The 16,657-nt window shown below is 55.9% G+C and overlaps 1 protein-coding gene across 4 annotated transcripts; it reads left to right on the top strand.

The window, feature by feature from the left end:
- The first annotated feature begins 83 nt into the window (after positions 1 to 83).
- CRAT (carnitine O-acetyltransferase) lies at positions 84 to 16,600 on the top strand. 4 transcript variants are annotated; one of them, XM_049895699.1, is made up of 16 exons: positions 103 to 755; positions 2,303 to 2,441; positions 2,881 to 2,952; positions 3,129 to 3,392; positions 6,597 to 6,715; positions 7,970 to 8,023; positions 8,637 to 8,802; positions 9,286 to 9,460; positions 10,086 to 10,264; positions 10,857 to 10,957; positions 11,300 to 11,419; positions 11,709 to 11,831; positions 11,932 to 12,067; positions 12,288 to 12,350; positions 13,326 to 13,463; positions 14,185 to 16,600. In XM_049895699.1, the coding sequence occupies exons 2-16, from the start codon at positions 2,415 to 2,417 to the stop codon at positions 14,398 to 14,400; spliced, it is 1,953 nt and encodes a 650-aa protein (XP_049751656.1). In that variant the 5' UTR covers positions 103 to 755; positions 2,303 to 2,414; the 3' UTR covers positions 14,401 to 16,600. The 4 variants fall into 4 exon arrangements, with proteins under 4 accessions (XP_049751659.1, XP_049751656.1, XP_049751658.1 ...); XM_049895702.1 differs by lacking the exon at positions 14,185 to 16,600 and having other exon boundaries at positions 84 to 755; positions 11,932 to 12,081; positions 13,326 to 13,457; XM_049895701.1 differs by lacking the exon at positions 2,881 to 2,952 and having other exon boundaries at positions 107 to 755; positions 14,185 to 16,599.
- Positions 16,601 to 16,657: the final 57 nt, after the last annotated feature.

The following is a 16,657-nucleotide window of genomic DNA, read 5'->3' as shown; positions in this document are numbered from 1 at the left end:
TCGGGAGCATGCGCACCAACGGCTGGCTCGCCGCCCTACCAGCTAACCGCCCGCCGGCTAAAGCGGAGCGGTGGCAACCATACTTTTGAGGGGCTGTCAAGGGTAGTTGGTACGGCAGCCACGTTTCTGCGGGGCAGGCCCCACCTGTCATCTTTGTGCGTGACACTAACTCTATCCCGAGGATTATTAGAGGACATTCCCCTGTCAGCATGGTTTGTATTTTCCTGCTATTATGACAGTAACGTTCAAGGACACCAAACGGACTGGGAGGGGAGCACACCACTGCCTCCAGCAGCTTAGTCTAGAAGAGCGCAGACGGCATTTGGAGGTGGGGGAGAGAAAGCTGGACACTGGCCTCCACCTTGCCCGCCCCTCTGGCCGGTTTCCAGGGCTTGGAGCGATTTCGCAGCTGCTGACTGCCCCCTTGGCCTCGCCCCCGGGGCCGGCCCCGCCCCGAGCTGAGGCCCCGCCCCCGGGCTCGCGTCTAGCCTCCCCGGTCCACAGCAGACGAGAGGCTCCGCCGCGAGTCCTCCCTCCCGCGGGCCGCGTGCCCGCCCGCACGGCTCGTCAGCTGGGCGCGGGGCCGCCTCTACCGGCTGGCGGCAGTGACTCGGCGACCTTGGCCCGGCGGCCCTAGCGGGAACCCCCCCTCACAACAGCGGCTGCAGCGCGGACTTTGACCAGATCAGGGGGCGGTGCAACCTGCCTGTCCTCGGGCAGGCAGCGGGATGTTGGCCTTCGCTGCCAGGACCCTGGTAAGTACGGCCAGGAGCCCGGCCCGCGGCCCCCTCATCCCGCCCAGGCCACGCAGCTGCGCCCGAATGGGGAAACGGGCCGCCTAGGCGACGCTGCCGGGTGACACCCAGCGGCAGCCGTCCCACCGGCATTCCACTGGTGGGGTGGGGTCAGCGGGTGGGTTTCCCCCATTTGGCAGAGAAGGAGACTGAGGCGCAAGATCAGAGGTGGGGTCGAACCCATGCCCTGTGGCTCTAACTTCCAACGACCGGAAAAGACAGTGGGGTCCTGGCTTCAGTCAGCACCTCCACCCTTAGACCCGGTGCCAAGCGGGGAGAGAGATCAGGAGCGTCAAGCCCAGCAAGCACCCTTAGTTATTCTCAGGCTCACGGACCCATCCCCACGCTCAGGCTGAACTGTCTTTGCCCAGACCAGAGCCACTCCTCCGACCCTATCCAGTTGATCACCCTTCATGGGTTTATCAAATGGCCCCTGGGGAGATGTGTGACCAGAGAAACTCTTCTGGAGGCATCAAGCTTCACTGCTGAGAAAGTCCTCAGAACTGGCAGGTGGCAGCAGGTGGCAGCCCCATGCCCTTCTCACTATCAGTCCCTCCCCCAACCTGTCCACATCTGCCCCCCTCTCTTCCCCAGAGAGTAACCTGGATCAAATGTTACTGCCTTCCTGATTTGGACTCCTCTCCTCTCTCTGATCCAGGCATATCTCTGCTTGTATCTCCCCTTGCCTGTGCCAAGAAAGGGTGTTTAAACAGACATTACAAGGCCCAGAGGCCTGAGGGTACCTGCTGGCTGAGAGGCTCAGACTTAGAGGCTCTTCTGGGTCTTCCAGGATCCTGAGCCTCCTCCTCATCCTTGCCACTGCCATCTGCGTGGTCCACCTTCCACTCACAACCTCTAGGTCATCCCCCAGGACCACCCAGCTAGTCTGATCACTTCCCTGCTGGGGAAACTGAGGCAAGGAGGGACTTGGTTACTCAACTAGTTCATTTCCAAAGCCAGCATCCTTTTGGTTTATAGTTAATGCCAAAAGTCCTCCACTCTGAACCCCTAGCTTCATGTGCTCGAGAAAAACCAGACCCCGCAGAAGTGCCCTTACAGTCCTGGTGGAAAGTAGGGAGTGGGCAGAGCTCTTGGCAGCCACCGCCCACTTCTGGCCCTCCCTGAGTCTGCTCCTTTGTACCAACTCGGATTTCAGGACCAATTGCAGGGCTGCAGTGTAACCACAGCAGCCAGGTAGTTTCTGCCCTCCAGCCAAGTTTTACCCCATCAAACAGATCTTGACAGGTGGATTTTTTAATACCTTTTCGCCTGCCTTCCTGGTGCTGAGCCCATGCAGAAAAGAAAATGAGAACATTGTCCAGGTTTCCTCCTACTCCAATACCCACCTCTGGTCCCCTCACCTGCTCCCCATTCCTCTCCTTCTGGAAGCGAGGGAGGTGGAGCAGCTTCTAGAGGATCCGCAGCTTGCCCTGCCACATCCTCGGATGCCACCACCGTCACCTCTTCTGCCTCCCCCCTGAATCTTGGCTCTTGTCTTCTCTTTCCAGCCCTGGCAGGTGGCTGCCTCTTGCTAGGTTCTGCTCGCCCACTTGGTAGCACAGTTAGGCTTAGAGATCCAGCCCAAGGCAGACAGACAGGGCTGAGAACCTCAGTCCTGCCATGGAGGACGGGCAGCGGGGAGAGAAGGTATGGAACGGAGCCTTTGCAGCTTGCCTGCCCGCTGCCTCAGATCCTCCTGTCTCTCTTTCCACTGGCCTCCAGAGTCTCTTGGACTCTCTCTCTGCTGCCTCTCGCCCTCCATGCCAGGCTGCTCAGCTCTCTCTTGCCCCAACTCTGCCCCTACACCTCCCCTCCCCCCACTGCCGGGTAGGAAAGCTCCGAGGCCTTGCCTCACTCAAAGGTGTTATAATCCTCTGGCTATCTCTGATTTTCTCTCCTTCTCTCGTATTTCTCAACCCGGAAGGGGTGGGAGAAAAGGAGGTGGAGACCTCCAAAAGGAGCAGTCGCCTCACTGCTGGCTGTCTCCTCCTCCCAGGGTGAGAAGGGCAGGGCCCTGTGCATTGAGGCAGTGGGAGGTCCCCCTCATCACCACTACCTCCGACAGGTGCCATCCCTTCTAACTCAGGTACCGCTGAGCCCTGCCAAGATCAAGAGTTACATCGTGCCTTCCCCTCTCCCGACCTGCATCTCTAGGCAGGTGGGGACACCCACAGCTCGAGGGCGGGGAAGTCAGGGCAGGTACTGCACCGCCCAAGAGGCTGTCTCTGACCCTGGGGATGAGCACCTAAGTGCTTAGGACTGTGGCTCTGGGGTTGTCAGGACCTCCTGCCCAGAGCTGGTGAGAGAATAAGCAAGATGTTCTGCTGCCTGCAGGTGAAGCCCTTAGGCTTCCTCAAGCCCACCTCCCTGACGAGGGTTTCCGGCCGCTTCAAGGCCCACCAGGATGCGCTGCCCCGGCTGCCCGTGCCTTCACTCCAGCAGTCCCTGGACCATTACCTCAAGGCACTACAGCCCATTGTGAGCGAGGAGGAGTGGACTCAAACCAAGCAGCTGGTGGATGAGTTTCGGACCCCAGGGGGTGTTGGGGCCCGCCTGCAGAAGGGTCTGGAGCGCAGGGCCAAGAAGACAGAGAACTGGGTGAGTGCGACATCAGGGGGCACGCTGGTCCCCTCACCTCTCATGGCGTGGGGGTGCAGACGGGCCCTCCCTGAGGCTGTTGTTGGCTGCACACACAGAACGTTCAAATCCCAGGCTGCTATGGTGTTCATCCATGGAGTTTCTTAAGGACTGTCCCTGGCCCCAGGCAGGGTGCTGGGTGAGCATACATCTTGGAGCGTATATTCAAGTAGAGGGGGAGAGGTAATAAACAGGACACAAGTACATGGATGAGGTCACGTCAGTCCATGAAGTTGTTTAGAAATAAAAAAGGGTAATGGGAAAGAATGTGGGGGTGAGGGATGGCAGCTTCTTTATTTTGAGCAGTCCGGGGAGGATGAGGAGGATGTGGCATTGGATCTGAGACCTGAGGGTCTGAGACAGAGAGAGGGAGAAGCACAGGCAAAGAGGGGAGCTGCCTGGCATGTTTACGGACCAGAAAGAGGGTTGGCAGGGCGGGAGTGCAGTGCAAGGGCAGGGAGAGGCCCAGGTAAAAGGACTTGGACTTGGGTGGGTTGGGGATCCACAATGGTTTTAGGCAGGGGTTTGTGTTGTTAAATAATGGCCCTAGTTTGGTGTCTCAATCTAGTTACGTGGATATGCCCAGCTTGTGAAAATATGTTCACTTCTGCTTCATGTACTTTTGTCTCTGCATCTTATACTTAAGTATAAAGTTAAAAAAGGATTGCCCTGGCTGGTAGGTGGGAAGTCCATGCGGTGACTGGTGCCGTCACCACAAGGGAGATGCCAGCGGTGTGAACTCAGAGAGCTGGCAGCGAGAAGGTAGAACGTTACTAGGACCAAGGTGTGTTTTGGAGGCAGCACCAGTGGCACCTGCTGATGGGGTGGAGAAGTGGGGAGGGAAGTCCTGACCTAAATCAACTTCGTGGGAGGTGCCTGTGGAACCTCCGAGTGGAGATGTGGGGGGTGGGCAGGTGGAAGTCTGGCCCCAGAGCTCTGTGGAGGGGTGGGGGCGGCATATAGGATGTAGAAGTCATTGGTTTTTAAGTAGCATTTACTGAATTGCAGTCAGTTAGCCTTGGACTCCAGAATCAGGACACTGGCCTTGGAAGGACCCTAGAGAGATTGGGATCCAGTGGTTTTCCAACTTTGTTTAGCTTGGAACGAACCTATTTTTCAAACAGAAGCTTCTGGCTAAAGGGGTGGAGGCAACCCCTCTCCACCCATGGTGCCCCTTGAGGGTCTCTGCCAGCACCTGGCACAATGGTTCTCACTGAGGGAATGCCCACCCTCCCTGGATTATGGCTACCTGCAGACTCTCTCCTTGTCTCCCAAGCTCCAGACCAAGACTACAAGATCCACCAGTGGAGTGGAGGCCCCTGGCTGAAGGGCAGCAGCTCTGTCACCAAGGGGAGAGGGCTCTGGCCTGGCCCACCCAGCTCCCAGCATGACACCCAGACTGTCATAGTGTCCCTGATCTATAGATGAGGAAATTGAGGCCCAGAGAGGTAGACCAGAAGCCCAGAGCCACACAGCAGCTCTCAAGGAGACCCTGAGCTACATGGAGGGTCTGACAGACTCAGGGACCCAGTTTGCAGACCACAAGTGAGCAGATAGCAATCTCCTGCTGGCCTGCTGTACAGCCTGGGGCAAGTCGCTCCCCTCGCTCCTTGCCAAGGGCTCAAGGCTAGTGGCCTGGTCCCACAGGTGAGCAGTTCTCCAAAGGAAATCTGTGTGGTGAAGAGGCTAATCCCACAGTCTTACTGTTCGAGATGGGGTGAGAAAGCACAGTGGGGCCCCAGGTCCCCAGGGGTCAAGGGACCTACAAGAGAGAGGAGTGTTGGGACTGTGCTTTGTGGGGAGCAGGGGGTGTTGTGGTCAGCACGTAAGGCTCGTCGGTGGCAGTCACCTGGGAGTGGGGGTCGTGTACAGCCCGAGAAAGAAGCCTGTAACAGTATGCCCGTGGGAGGTCCCCAGAAGGGCATTGTTTGCCCCATTTAAACAGCATTGCCCTAGGACAGAGGACAGACATCAGGGTGGAGACACAGGATGTGTCATCCACATCTTGTCACCAGGGTGATGATTTACCTTTGTCATGAGCTTCCCCCTCAGATCATCCAGACCTTGAGACCATACTTAAGATCAAAGGTGGGTGTCTACTTCCCCATCAGATACCAAGAAAATAGAAGTCACAGAGAAGGACCAGGACCCTGTGGGATGCTTGAAACCCTGGACTCCTGCCTCCTTGGAGAACTCCCAGCTGGGGATGGTCAAAAACACATTCATTTGACTTTCTTTTTATATCTTTGCCTTTTTTCTTTCTTCTCAAGCATACATTTTTATTTATAATAGTATTATAATCATTAACAGGAAATTTGTAAAATAAAAAAAACAATCATTTACATTCTTGCCACCTTTCCCCCACCCTAGGTTTCCTTGCAGCCTTTTTTCTCTCCTACCTTTTTATTGGCAGTGTTGTCTGATTTCTCTTGCCAATCCTGATTGGCTCAGGCTAAGGGGAAGGTGATGGGCTTGCTGCTGGTGGGTTTAAGGTGGAAGGTGTGTTCTGGATCTGAGCATTGACCCCATTCACTGAGAATGCCCAACAATAACAAATACTGTACAACCTCACTTATAGGAAATAAGGAAATACAGTGAAACCTGCGAAAGCTGGAACCTGTGTAAGGCGGAAACCTGTCAGAGGAGGAAAACTCAACTATTTTCCACTAATAGAGAGCAGTAGAAAAGTAGTAAGACTGTACCTTGTCAAAAGCAGAAAACTTGTGAGACCCAGAAAAACAAGGCAGTCCCGTCACGGTCCGGTCCTCACAGGTTTCACTTTATATAGAAACTAAGAATTACTAGTGGTTACCAGGGGTTGGGAGTGGGTGGAGGAGAGGGAAAGGGAGGGTTTTTGCTTGTGGGGAGCTGAGTTTATATTAGTGTCAGTGGAATAATAAGGAGAAAGTTAGGGATAAGGACCGTGGGACCTGAAGAGTGTAGTCAGCGTTACTGAATTGGGCACCTAGAAGTGGGTGGATGTTTTGTTGTATATATTTTCACCACAATAAAAAAAAAAATCAAATGGAAAAAAACAATGTCCAACCTAGAGGTTGGCAGAAGGAGCAGAAGGCACTGGGGCCCAGCCAGGTTCCCCTGGCCCTTAGGGACAGGGCACCAGGTCCCTTCCTATCTGTCCTGATGGGCTCTGCTCCTTCCCCTCAGCTGTCCGAGTGGTGGCTCAAGACGGCCTACCTTCAGTACCGTCAGCCTGTGGTCATCTGCTCCAGTCCCGGCCTGGTGCTGCCCAAACAGGACTTTGTGGATCTGCAGGGTCAGCTCCGGTGAGTGGCTGAGGCTGGGGACAGGTTGAGGGGAGGCAGGCAGGCAGGGGGCAGGGCTCCAGGCATTTCCAAGGCCCTAAAGTCCACCTTCTCCAGGGGAAGAGATGGGCTGCCTTCTCCAGGGGAAGAGATGGGCTGCAGCCCTGTTCATGAGCTTTCATCCCCCCAAATAGCCTTTTTGAGGTAGGGAGCCATCATCCTTATTTTACAGATGGGGAAAGTGAGGCTCAGGACAAGAAAGGGACCTGCCCAAGGTCACAGTTCAGAACTGACCCAGCTGGGGTAGGAATCAGGGTTTCTCCAGCTCCAAAGCTTCCTAATTTTTAGCCACCAGGCCATGGACTGAGTCTTCTTCCCTCCCCTAAACCTAAGGCTCCCCACCACCACCACAGTCTTGTTATCACCCTTTCTTCTCTCTCTCCTGGGTTGACCACAGGGGTAACCTTTGTACACAGTCCCCATTTCCACTTTCAGCCTCGTCACCGCCCTGGCCACTGTTCCAGTTCTCCCAGAGATAAAAATACCAGTAACAGGGATCTCCTTCCCAAGGACCAGCCACTCAGGGCCACTACCTGCTTCTCTTAAAGGGACCAGGGCACCCTGGGGAAGGGACAGTAGGTTCAGGCCCAAGAACTTTAGCTGGTGGTCCCTGTGTTGGGGGCCAGGGGTGGCCCCAGGCATCAGGGTGTGATTGGTACAGTACAGAAAGCCCTTCTTCATAAGTCCAGACAGTACAGGGAGGAAGCCCAGGTTGAAGGAGGTAGTTTGAAGGGGGACAAGGAGCCAGAGAAGGGGAACGGATCTAGTAGAGAAGACATTTATTTCAAGCCACTGTCCTCTGATTGACACACACGCCCCCACAGGCCCAGGACCCTCCATAACTAATGTTTCAGAGCAGGGTGACACACATACTCCCACACTCCAGGTTGTCTCTCAAGGGCCTCAGGCCCTATGGAGGTGGAATCAGTTGGTACTGATCCCTAATCCAGCCGTAATCACGCTGTCATTCATTAGCACCGAAGTCGTGCTTGACCAGCAGCATCTCCCTGAGCCCTCCTTGCAGCCCTCCCTCTAGATATTACAGAAAATAGGCTCAGGGGGTGAGCTGGGACTCAGCAGGGCCTTCTGCTGAGCTCCTTCAGGCTGTTTGCAAGCAAGGGGAGTGAAGCCTGGACTGGGCATCTCCCCTGACCCAGGGCCCTCCCTCTGTGTATTCACACAGCTTCTAATCTCTTTTCTAATTGGTCCCTCCAGGTTTGCTGCTAAACTCATCGAGGGTGTGTTGGATTTCAAGGCCATGATTGACAAGTGAGTAGTCCCAGCTCCATCCGCCCCCCTTCCAAGGCAGATGCTTGGACCAGCACTGGTGTCCTCTGCCTCCTACCCCCCACCCCGCCACGCCTAATTACCACAGCCACTCTAGCTTGGTCCACTTCCCCTCAGCCCCAAGCCCTGGTCCCAGCAAGGTAGCCTGGGTGCCAGGTTGGCCCAGAGTTCAGTCAGCTTCACCTCTTGTTTGCTCAGCCTTTGTTGGGGTAGAGGAGACAGAGCACTGGAGACTGGAACACCTATGCCCTCTGCTCTGGCTGCTCTGACTGCCTCCTTGTGACACAGTCCCCTGGAAGTGTGGCATCCCAGCCACAAGGGCCCCAGAGGTTGACTCCCAACCTCATTGCCACCATGGCAAACTGAAGCCCAGAGAGGGGGCAGGAGTTTCTAGGGTGATTCACAACAGGGCCAGTCCAGGGAGAATGCAGCTCCTGACACCCCCTAGCCCTGCCACAAGGGGGCCTGGCGCTAACTGCTGGAGCCCCACTCGGCCTGGCCCACCCCCAGCAGTACCTACAAGGCCCCTCAGTCCTGTCCTTTCTCTCCATTAACTTGGCCCAATGGCTTCCTCACTGTCCCTCTGTCCCAACAGTGAGACCCTGCCCGTGGAGTACCTGGGCGGGAGGCCGCTGTGCATGAGCCAGTACTATCAGATCCTGTCCTCCTGCCGCATGCCAGGCCCCAAGCAGGACTCAGTCATCAACTTCAGCGAGACCAAGAAGCCGCCCATGCATATCACCGTGGTGCACAACAACCAGGTGGGGACCTGCTGCCCACAGCTGCAGACCCCACCATATGCAGGGGGAGAAGAGGGGCAAAGACAAAAGCCAGCCTCCCCATCCCACTCCCCCAACATGCATGCCCATGTGCTCTCAGGAACAGGTGTGTGGGCCTCTCCACTGGGTGCCCAGGTAACCCCAGACCCGAGAGAGGCCAGGAGGAAACTGGGAGCCTGCCCAGCCTGGGCAGGGCAGTCCAAGGCCTCCCCTCTCTTTCACCCTTGGCCAGGAGGACCCCATACTGAGACCCATTCATCTGGGCCTCCTTCCTAAACCGACCCTGTGCAGCCATGCTTCTCCCCACTCCACTCCCATGGGGGCTGTTGTCCACACCATACATAGGACCTAGGCCCTGGGTGGCAGTGACTGGGACCTCAGAGGACGGGAGGAGGTTGATATGAGGAAGTGACTGCTGCCTGCCTGAGATTCCCCACCCAGTCCCCTTCTCTCCACCTCGGACAGTTTTTTGAGCTGGACGTATACCACAGCGATGGGACGCCCTTCACCTCAGATCAGATCTTCACACAGCTGGAGAAAATATGGAATTCGTCATTGCAGACCAACAAAGAACCCGTGGGCATCCTCACTTCCAACCACCGGAACTCCTGGGCCAAGGCATACAACACGCTCACCAAAGGTGCCTCCTCTGCCTGAGAACAGGGGACCAGGGAAGCCAGGGGGTCCCCATACTGAGACCCATTCATCTGGGCCTCCTCCCTACACCAGCCCTGTGCAGCCATGCTTCTTCCCACTCCTCTCTGCTCCAGTGGGGGCTGTTGTCCGCACTGTATGTAGGATGAAATCGAAGCTCAGCTTAGTTAGTTAGCTTCCCTCTATTAAACTGCAAATTGGGATTAGAATCTAAATCCTTAGGCTGAGGAGCCCACTTCTGCCTCTGCATTCCCTCTGCCCCTCAGACCCTAAACCTCCAAATCCTGTATCTGTCAGGGCATTGTCCCCAAAATCAGACTACCTTTGTTGGATCCCTGACTGCCACACTGGCTCCCAGTGTGACCTTGGGCTTCTGTTGCATCGTGTCTAAAGTGGGTTCAGGTGTTGGTCCCTTCCTTATGCAGTGCTGAGCCTGCAGGGCTCTGAGGAGTGTGGGTCCCTTACCCCCATGCCCAGTACATGGGGAATGTTCTAGAAGCCCAGGCCTCTGCAGCAGGAAGTGTCCCATTCCCAGAGGGGCACCAACAGGCCAAAAGAAGCCTGGGCAGGGAGGACCCTGACGCTCCTGCTCGCCCACATGCTGCATGCAGACAAGGTGAACCGAGAGTCAGTGCGGTCCATCCAGAAGAGTATCTTTACCGTGTGCCTGGACGCACCCATGCCTCGGGTCTCGGAAGATGTATACCGCAACCATGTGGCCGGCCAGATGCTGCATGGTGGTGGTGGCAAGCTCAACAGTGGCAACCGCTGGTTCGACAAGACGCTGCAGGTGGGCCTTGTCTGAGGACCACACGGGCTGATTCCCGCCCCAGACACACACCCAAACATGTCCACTGTGGCCCTAGAGACTTTCTGCCCCTCCCCTGGCCCAGCGTCCCTGGCCTCCCAGCTTGTAAAGCAGGTGGGAAGCCAGCAGGCTGGACGCCATTGTAAATACTGAGCAGTAGCCTGTCATTACATGGCCTGGCGTGCTGGCCCAGAAGCCACTGTCACCCCAACATGCCCCTTCAGCACATGGGTAGAAAGCCGGGAATTCTGGGCTAGGTAGAGCTGTGTAGCCTTGGCCATGACTTTCACTCTGTGTACCTGTAAAATGGGATGGTAGTACAACTCCTCAGTAGGGCAATTGCAGGACCTTAATGAGGCATGCTGACCATAGAACGTGCTTAGGACAAGCCTGGGACAGGCATCCCAGAGTGCCAATGAATGTTAGCTGTTATGAATAATGGTAGGAGGTCAGCGTAACCCTTGGGATGCTGTCAGAAGGGGCCTTTCTACAGGACCCAATCAGAGAGTGGCTGGGTCAGGAGCCAGCCTCCAGGGACCTGGAGCTCACAGGTATGTCCCATTTCCCTCCACAGTTCATAGTGGCAGAAGATGGCTCCTGTGGGCTTGTATATGAGCATGCAGCTGCGGAGGGGCCCCCCATTGTCGCTCTTGTAGACCACGTCATTGAGTTCACGTGAGTAAGGTTCCTCCACCTCCTAGTTCCCCAGTTCCTGGTGACAGGTGACACATGGGTTGTGAGAGAACATCATTCTCCCTTATGCCTAGAAATCTCTTCTTTAAAGGAAGCCTGCAGAGGGCATGGGTTTTAGAGTCAGACCTGGGTTTGAATCCTGGCTCTGCCACTTTTGATTATGTGACCTTCGGTGAGTCTCTTCCCCTCTCCAGGCTTCAGTGCAGCCACCTGACTGGGCTGACCCCCTCCAGCTTCAGAGAACCTGTCCTCCCCACTCCAACCCTAGGGATGGGCCCAGGCTCCAGAGGCATTGGCATGAGCCTGAGGCCCTGTCCTATGCAGGAAGAAGCCTGAGCTTGTGAGGTCTCCTATGGTGCCCCTGCCCATGCCCAAGAAGCTGCGGTTCAACATCACCCCAGAGATCAAGAGTGACATCGAGAAGGCCAAGCAGAACCTTAGCATGTAAGTGCCTGCCCCACCACCGCTGCACTGGGTAGGCCAGAGCCCAAGCAGCTCCTGCCCCTAGGTCTGTCATTGTACGTGGCTCTGGTTCTGAGATTGTACTCTTACGCACGGTCTGGGGTTGGCAGGGTCTGCCAGGTGCCTGGCCCTCATCATCTTTCCCCACCGACTGCCCTCCAGCCCACAGCACACCAGGCCGCATTTCTGTGTCTCTTTGCCTTTGCACACACTGTACTTTGCCTGACATACCCTTTCCTTCCTCCAACGCGTGGGCTTCTCCCCTTCACAGCATGATCCAGGACCTAGACATCATGATAGTATTATTCCACCATTTTGGAAAGGACTTCCCCAAGTCAGAGAAGATGAGCCCCGACGCCTTCATCCAGATGGCCCTGCAGCTGGCCTACTACAGGTGCTCCCCACTCACCACTCACCTGAGAAGGAAGGATGAGATGGGGGGGAAGCAGAAGGGTAACCTGGGAGGGGTGTGCTCAGCTCCATCTCTCACCCAGGATCTACGGGCAGGCGTGTGCCACATATGAAAGTGCCTCCCTGCGCATGTTCCACCTGGGCCGCACAGACACCATCCGCTCAGCCTCCATGGACTCACTTGCCTTCGTCAAGGCCATGGATGACTCCAATGTGACAGTAAGAGGTCTAAGGTGAGGGTGGGTGAGCTAGGCTGGAGCTGTCCCCTATCCTGTTCACTTGGTCACCACACATTCATTGAGTAGCTACAGTATTCCAGCCCTGTGGTGGGCACAGGGAATCTAACAGAAGATAGAGCCATGAATATCTGAGCTTCCTGCCAGCCAAAGAAGAAAAGGAACCATTGATTGATTGACTCATTTATTCATTCATTCACTAGGATCACCAGAAGGTGGAGCTGCTGCGGAAGGCCGTGCAGGCCCATCGAGCTTATACTGACCTGGTGAGTGAGGCCCACCTGTCCCACTTGCTCATCTCTTGGCATCTCCCATCTATGGTCTATCTGCCTGTCCTTCTCTGCCGCAAGTGGCCACTAACCCTTAGCTAGAACCACCACTCTCCTGAGCCTTGAAGCACCTTGAACAAGGCTGAATATTCAAGTCTCCCATTTTAAAGTTGGAGAAACTGAGGCTGGGCCCAGTAACTGTCCTGGTCGCGGGTTTCTGGGTTACACAGGCACCTGGATCTTGTGTTACACTCCCTCTTTGATGCCCTCAGACAGCAGGGTTCCTGCCCTCCAACAACTTGAGTTTTAGTCAGGGAGGAGGCAGGCTGGGTTCTGATCCTAGCTTGGTCTCTGAGCACCCACTGTGTGCCAGGCTCTGGCCAGCCTTGTTACATGTCCCAACCCAACCGTACCATTGCTGTCAAGTCAATTCCAACTCATAGCGACCCTGTTGGACACAGAGAACTGCCCCATAGGGTTTCCAAAGAGCAGCTGGTGGTTTTGAACTGCTGACCTTTTGGTTAGGAGCCAAGCTCTTAACCACTATACCACCAGGGCCACTTGTTACATGTAGACATCCATTTAGACCTCACTACTATCCTGTGAGTCAATACTACCCTGTGAGTCAAGTTCAGTGACTGTCTCCACTTTACAGATGAAGACACTGAAGTTCCAAGACATAAGTGACCTGCTTACGTATGGTCCCACAGTTAGGATGTGGCCAGGCCATCCAGCTCCAGAGCCCAGGCTCTTGAGTCCTGCACTATCCTGTCTCTCTAGGCATGTCTTTGCACTTTCCTAGTCCTCAGTTTCCCTGTCTGTGAAGTGAGGGCTCCCCTGGCAGAATACCCTGGTCTAATGGTTCCAAAAGGCCAGTGAATGGAAGGGGTGGTGTTGCCACAGGATTCTGAGGAAGGCAGGGACACCCTGTGGCCCACAGCCCCCCGTCCTAAAGGCTCTCCCTTCCCACAGGCCATCCATGGGGAGGCCTTCGACCGGCACCTGCTGGGCCTGAAGCTGCAGGCCATTGAGGACCTGGTGAGCATGCCTGACATCTTCATGGACACCTCCTATGCCATTGCCATGCACTTCAACCTCTCCACCAGCCAGGTGGGCCACTGTCTTGGGGCCTATCCAGGGATCCATACCCTCTGGGCCCTGCCCCTACCCTTGGTCCCTGGGGTGGGATGAAAGAGAGCCTGCTGGGAGCTGGAGCTAAACAAAGGCGGCACTGAGCAGAGCCAAGGTCCAGAATGTGGTTGGACCAGACTGGTGTGGCCCCTGGGAGTCGGGAGTGATGTGGCCCACATAGCCCACCATGGATCCACTGACCCTACTCACTCAGGGAGCTGCTGAGTTCTAAAGGAGGAGCTGGATCCAGGGCCCTTCAGCACCTGCTCATACAGGCTGAGAAAGGGTCACAGACACACAATGGGAGAATTGGCCTCATTCATTCACTTGTCAGACTGAACAAATGAACACCTGGCCCCTGCCGGCCTGTGCTGGGGTCCAGCTGGAAATGCAAAGGGAATGAGATGATGATGGTCTCTGGAAAGTGCTGGGGTGGGAGAGATCAGAGAACCAGGGGGATCCGGGAGCCCTGGGGAGGGAGCAGTTAAAGCCACCCTGAGGGATATCAAGGAAGGCTCTCTAGAGGAGGTGACAACAGAAGTGTACCCTGAAGGATGAGAGGGAGGACCCCATCTGTTGGAGGAGAGGAAGGGGCAGGTCAGGCAGAGTACAGGGTGCATGAAGACCTAGAGACACAGAAATGGAAGCTGGGGAGCTGGCGGGGAGAATATGAGAGCTTTAGTCCTGTGCTGTCCCCCAGGTCCCTGCCAAGACAGACTGTGTCATGCTCTTTGGGCCTGTGGTCCCAGACGGATATGGTGTCTGCTATAACCCCATGGAGGGGCACATCAACTTCTCTGTGTCAGCCTACAACAGCTGTGCTGAGACCAACGCTGCTCGCCTGGCACACTACCTGGAGAAGGCCCTCCTGGACATGCGTGCACTGATGCAGAGCCACCCCCGGGCCAAGCTCTGAGCCACTCGTGCTCAGACCTGCCAATGCCACAGCCAGGGCTGAACTCCTTTGCTGGGGGCCTCCTCTCTTCCCCTGGCTTCCTCAGATCTAAGGGGGCCATTCCCTAGTGGGACCTGCAGGCCCAAGCCAGGTGCCTTCCATGGGTCATCTCAGCACCTGCTGTGACCATCCCTAGTCTGAGGCTGAGCTCAGAGGCTGAGCAGGTTGTAAGGCCCAGGTCCCCCAGCACATCACCCACTGAGCCCACTTCCAGGAAAGGGAATTAGCCCAGCCTGGCCTGTGTCAGAGCGTGAGACTAAGAAAAAGTCCCTTTCCTTGCCAGCTCAATGGCTGGGCTGAGCTCTGTAACCTGATCCCCAAACTCCAAAGAACCTAGAGACAGATTACCTTGAGCCAAGGGGCCCTAGGCCACCTGGGCCTTTCTGAGCTGAACACCTGAGAGCCAGGGTGTAGGGATAGGGTGAAGGTAAGGCCCAGGCCTCCTCCCTCCCTCCTGTGTCAGTGTACCATTCCCATGTGACTGCCATGCTCATTTTTGATAGCATGGCTCACAAGCCCTGGCCCTCTCACTTCCACTCAGCTTGATTCCCTGACCACATTCATGGTTGCTGTATAATACTAACACACGAGGTAATTAATAAAGGGAAAATCTGTTGGCGAAGAGATGATTCAACTGAGTGGACAAGTGGGGCTGGGGGGCAGACAACTGGCCTTGCCTACTTCCTGCTTCCCCTGGGTCTGGAGCTGATGTCCAAGCAGTCAGTAGGTCCAGAGGCTCCTCAGAGGAACCAAGAGGAGGTGGCTGAGGTCAAGGTGCCAAGGGCCAGCTCCAACCACAGGGCACTGGGCCAGGGAAGGTGCCAGACCCAGGGTAGTGGTGCTCTTCATAGCCAACTTCCCACCTACCCCTGACTTTGGCCTTCCCTAGTCCAATGGACTTTAGGTGGGGACAGTTTCTCCAAGGGGACTATGGGGTCTATAGCCCCAGAATGGGCAGACTAAGCAATGTGTAGCTGACACCCAGGGGTCCAAGGGCTCATCCTCTGGCTCCCCACTAAGGCCAACAGGAATGGTGGGTGAGTGGGTACCCTCACTCCAGCCCCAGCTGCCATCTGGGCAAACACCTTACCAGAACCCTATACCCTCACCCCCATTTCCTGGCAGAGACAGGATGTCCTGCCAAAGTCAAGGGGGCTGTGTTTGTGACAAAGGTGAGTCACACCTCAGGGAGACACTCTGGCCCTCAAGGAAAGGACTTGTAAAACCTTGTGAGTAGATGATAAATGTGAGAGGTAAGAGGTTACACAGTCTGCTTCACAGCCTGGCTGACCTTTGAGACAGCCACATGAAGATGGGTCTTGTCGTTTTCTCCATTTTTCAGATGAGGAAACAGGCTCAGAGAGGTTAAGGTCATCTGGCCACTAAATGGCAGAGTGGGGATTTCCCTGAGGCTGTGCCAGTCTCCAGGCCAGGGTCCTAGGAGACCCTGTAGCCAAGCTCCCTGGGGAGCTTGTGGAATTACAGAAGCCCCAGCCCCACTCCACAGCCACCCAGACAACCTGGGCAGAGAAAGGGGGAGGCAGGAGTGGAAACTGCTCCAGGCGCCCATGACCTGGTAACGAGGATGGACAGAGGGCTGCAGCCTGGGAGGCGCAGGAAGGAGCTGGCTGGACCAGGGCATTGATCAGGTGGAGCTAACCTGTACAGGGCACTCGAGGCCTTCCAGGTGCCCCATGGCCTCAGCGAATCTTTCCCCAGCTACGTGAAGGTGGCGCCTAACAGGGTCCTCATTCTCAGATGATTACCAGAAAGGGCACGCCACTTATCCGTGGCCCTGGGGCGGGGAGTAGGGTGGGGGGAGTTCTAGGCCTGACCATTCCTGAGGCCCCTAGGCTAGGGGCTGTGACCAGGCAGGCCTGGAAGAGAACTCCACCAAGGTGGCTCTGCTGCCAGAAAGCTCAGGCAAGTCTGGACCTTTTGATCTGTACAGTGGCGGTGGTGGTGTTCTCTAGGGGTTTACTGGAGTCTTAGGAAGCTTGGGCCACAGCAGGATTGAACGACTACTATGTGAACAGCACTTGGGTTGGGCCCACACCCTACCCAACCTGGGGCAGTGGTACAGAGGAGTGATCCAGGCAAAGGAACCAGGAAACTGCAAGTTCTAAGAACCATAAAGGTCTGAATCCTATGACAGGATTCCCACCCCCACCCCCCGCCACCCCATTATCCTTTAGAAGCAAGAACATCCCCTTACACT

The sequence above is a fragment of the Elephas maximus genome, chromosome 9 (genome assembly GCF_024166365.1).
Source record: "Elephas maximus indicus isolate mEleMax1 chromosome 9, mEleMax1 primary haplotype, whole genome shotgun sequence".
Taxonomy (NCBI): domain Eukaryota; kingdom Metazoa; phylum Chordata; class Mammalia; order Proboscidea; family Elephantidae; genus Elephas; species Elephas maximus.
The sequence above is the reverse complement of the archived record's forward strand: the minus strand, read 5'-3'. Positions and strand labels throughout refer to the sequence as shown.

What these genes read in the sequence shown, in the direction of transcription:
- CRAT (XM_049895699.1), top strand. Translation starts at nt 2,415, where the DNA reads ATGGAGGACGGGCAGCGGGGAGAGAAG. An exon ending in ATACAACACGCTCACCAAAG is followed by an intron (nt 9,461 to 10,085) that starts GTGCCTCCTCTG and finishes TGCTGCATGCAG; the next exon opens with ACAAGGTGAACCGAGAGTCA. An exon ending in TCAACCTCTCCACCAGCCAG is followed by an intron (nt 13,464 to 14,184) that starts GTGGGCCACTGT and finishes GCTGTCCCCCAG; the next exon opens with GTCCCTGCCAAGACAGACTG.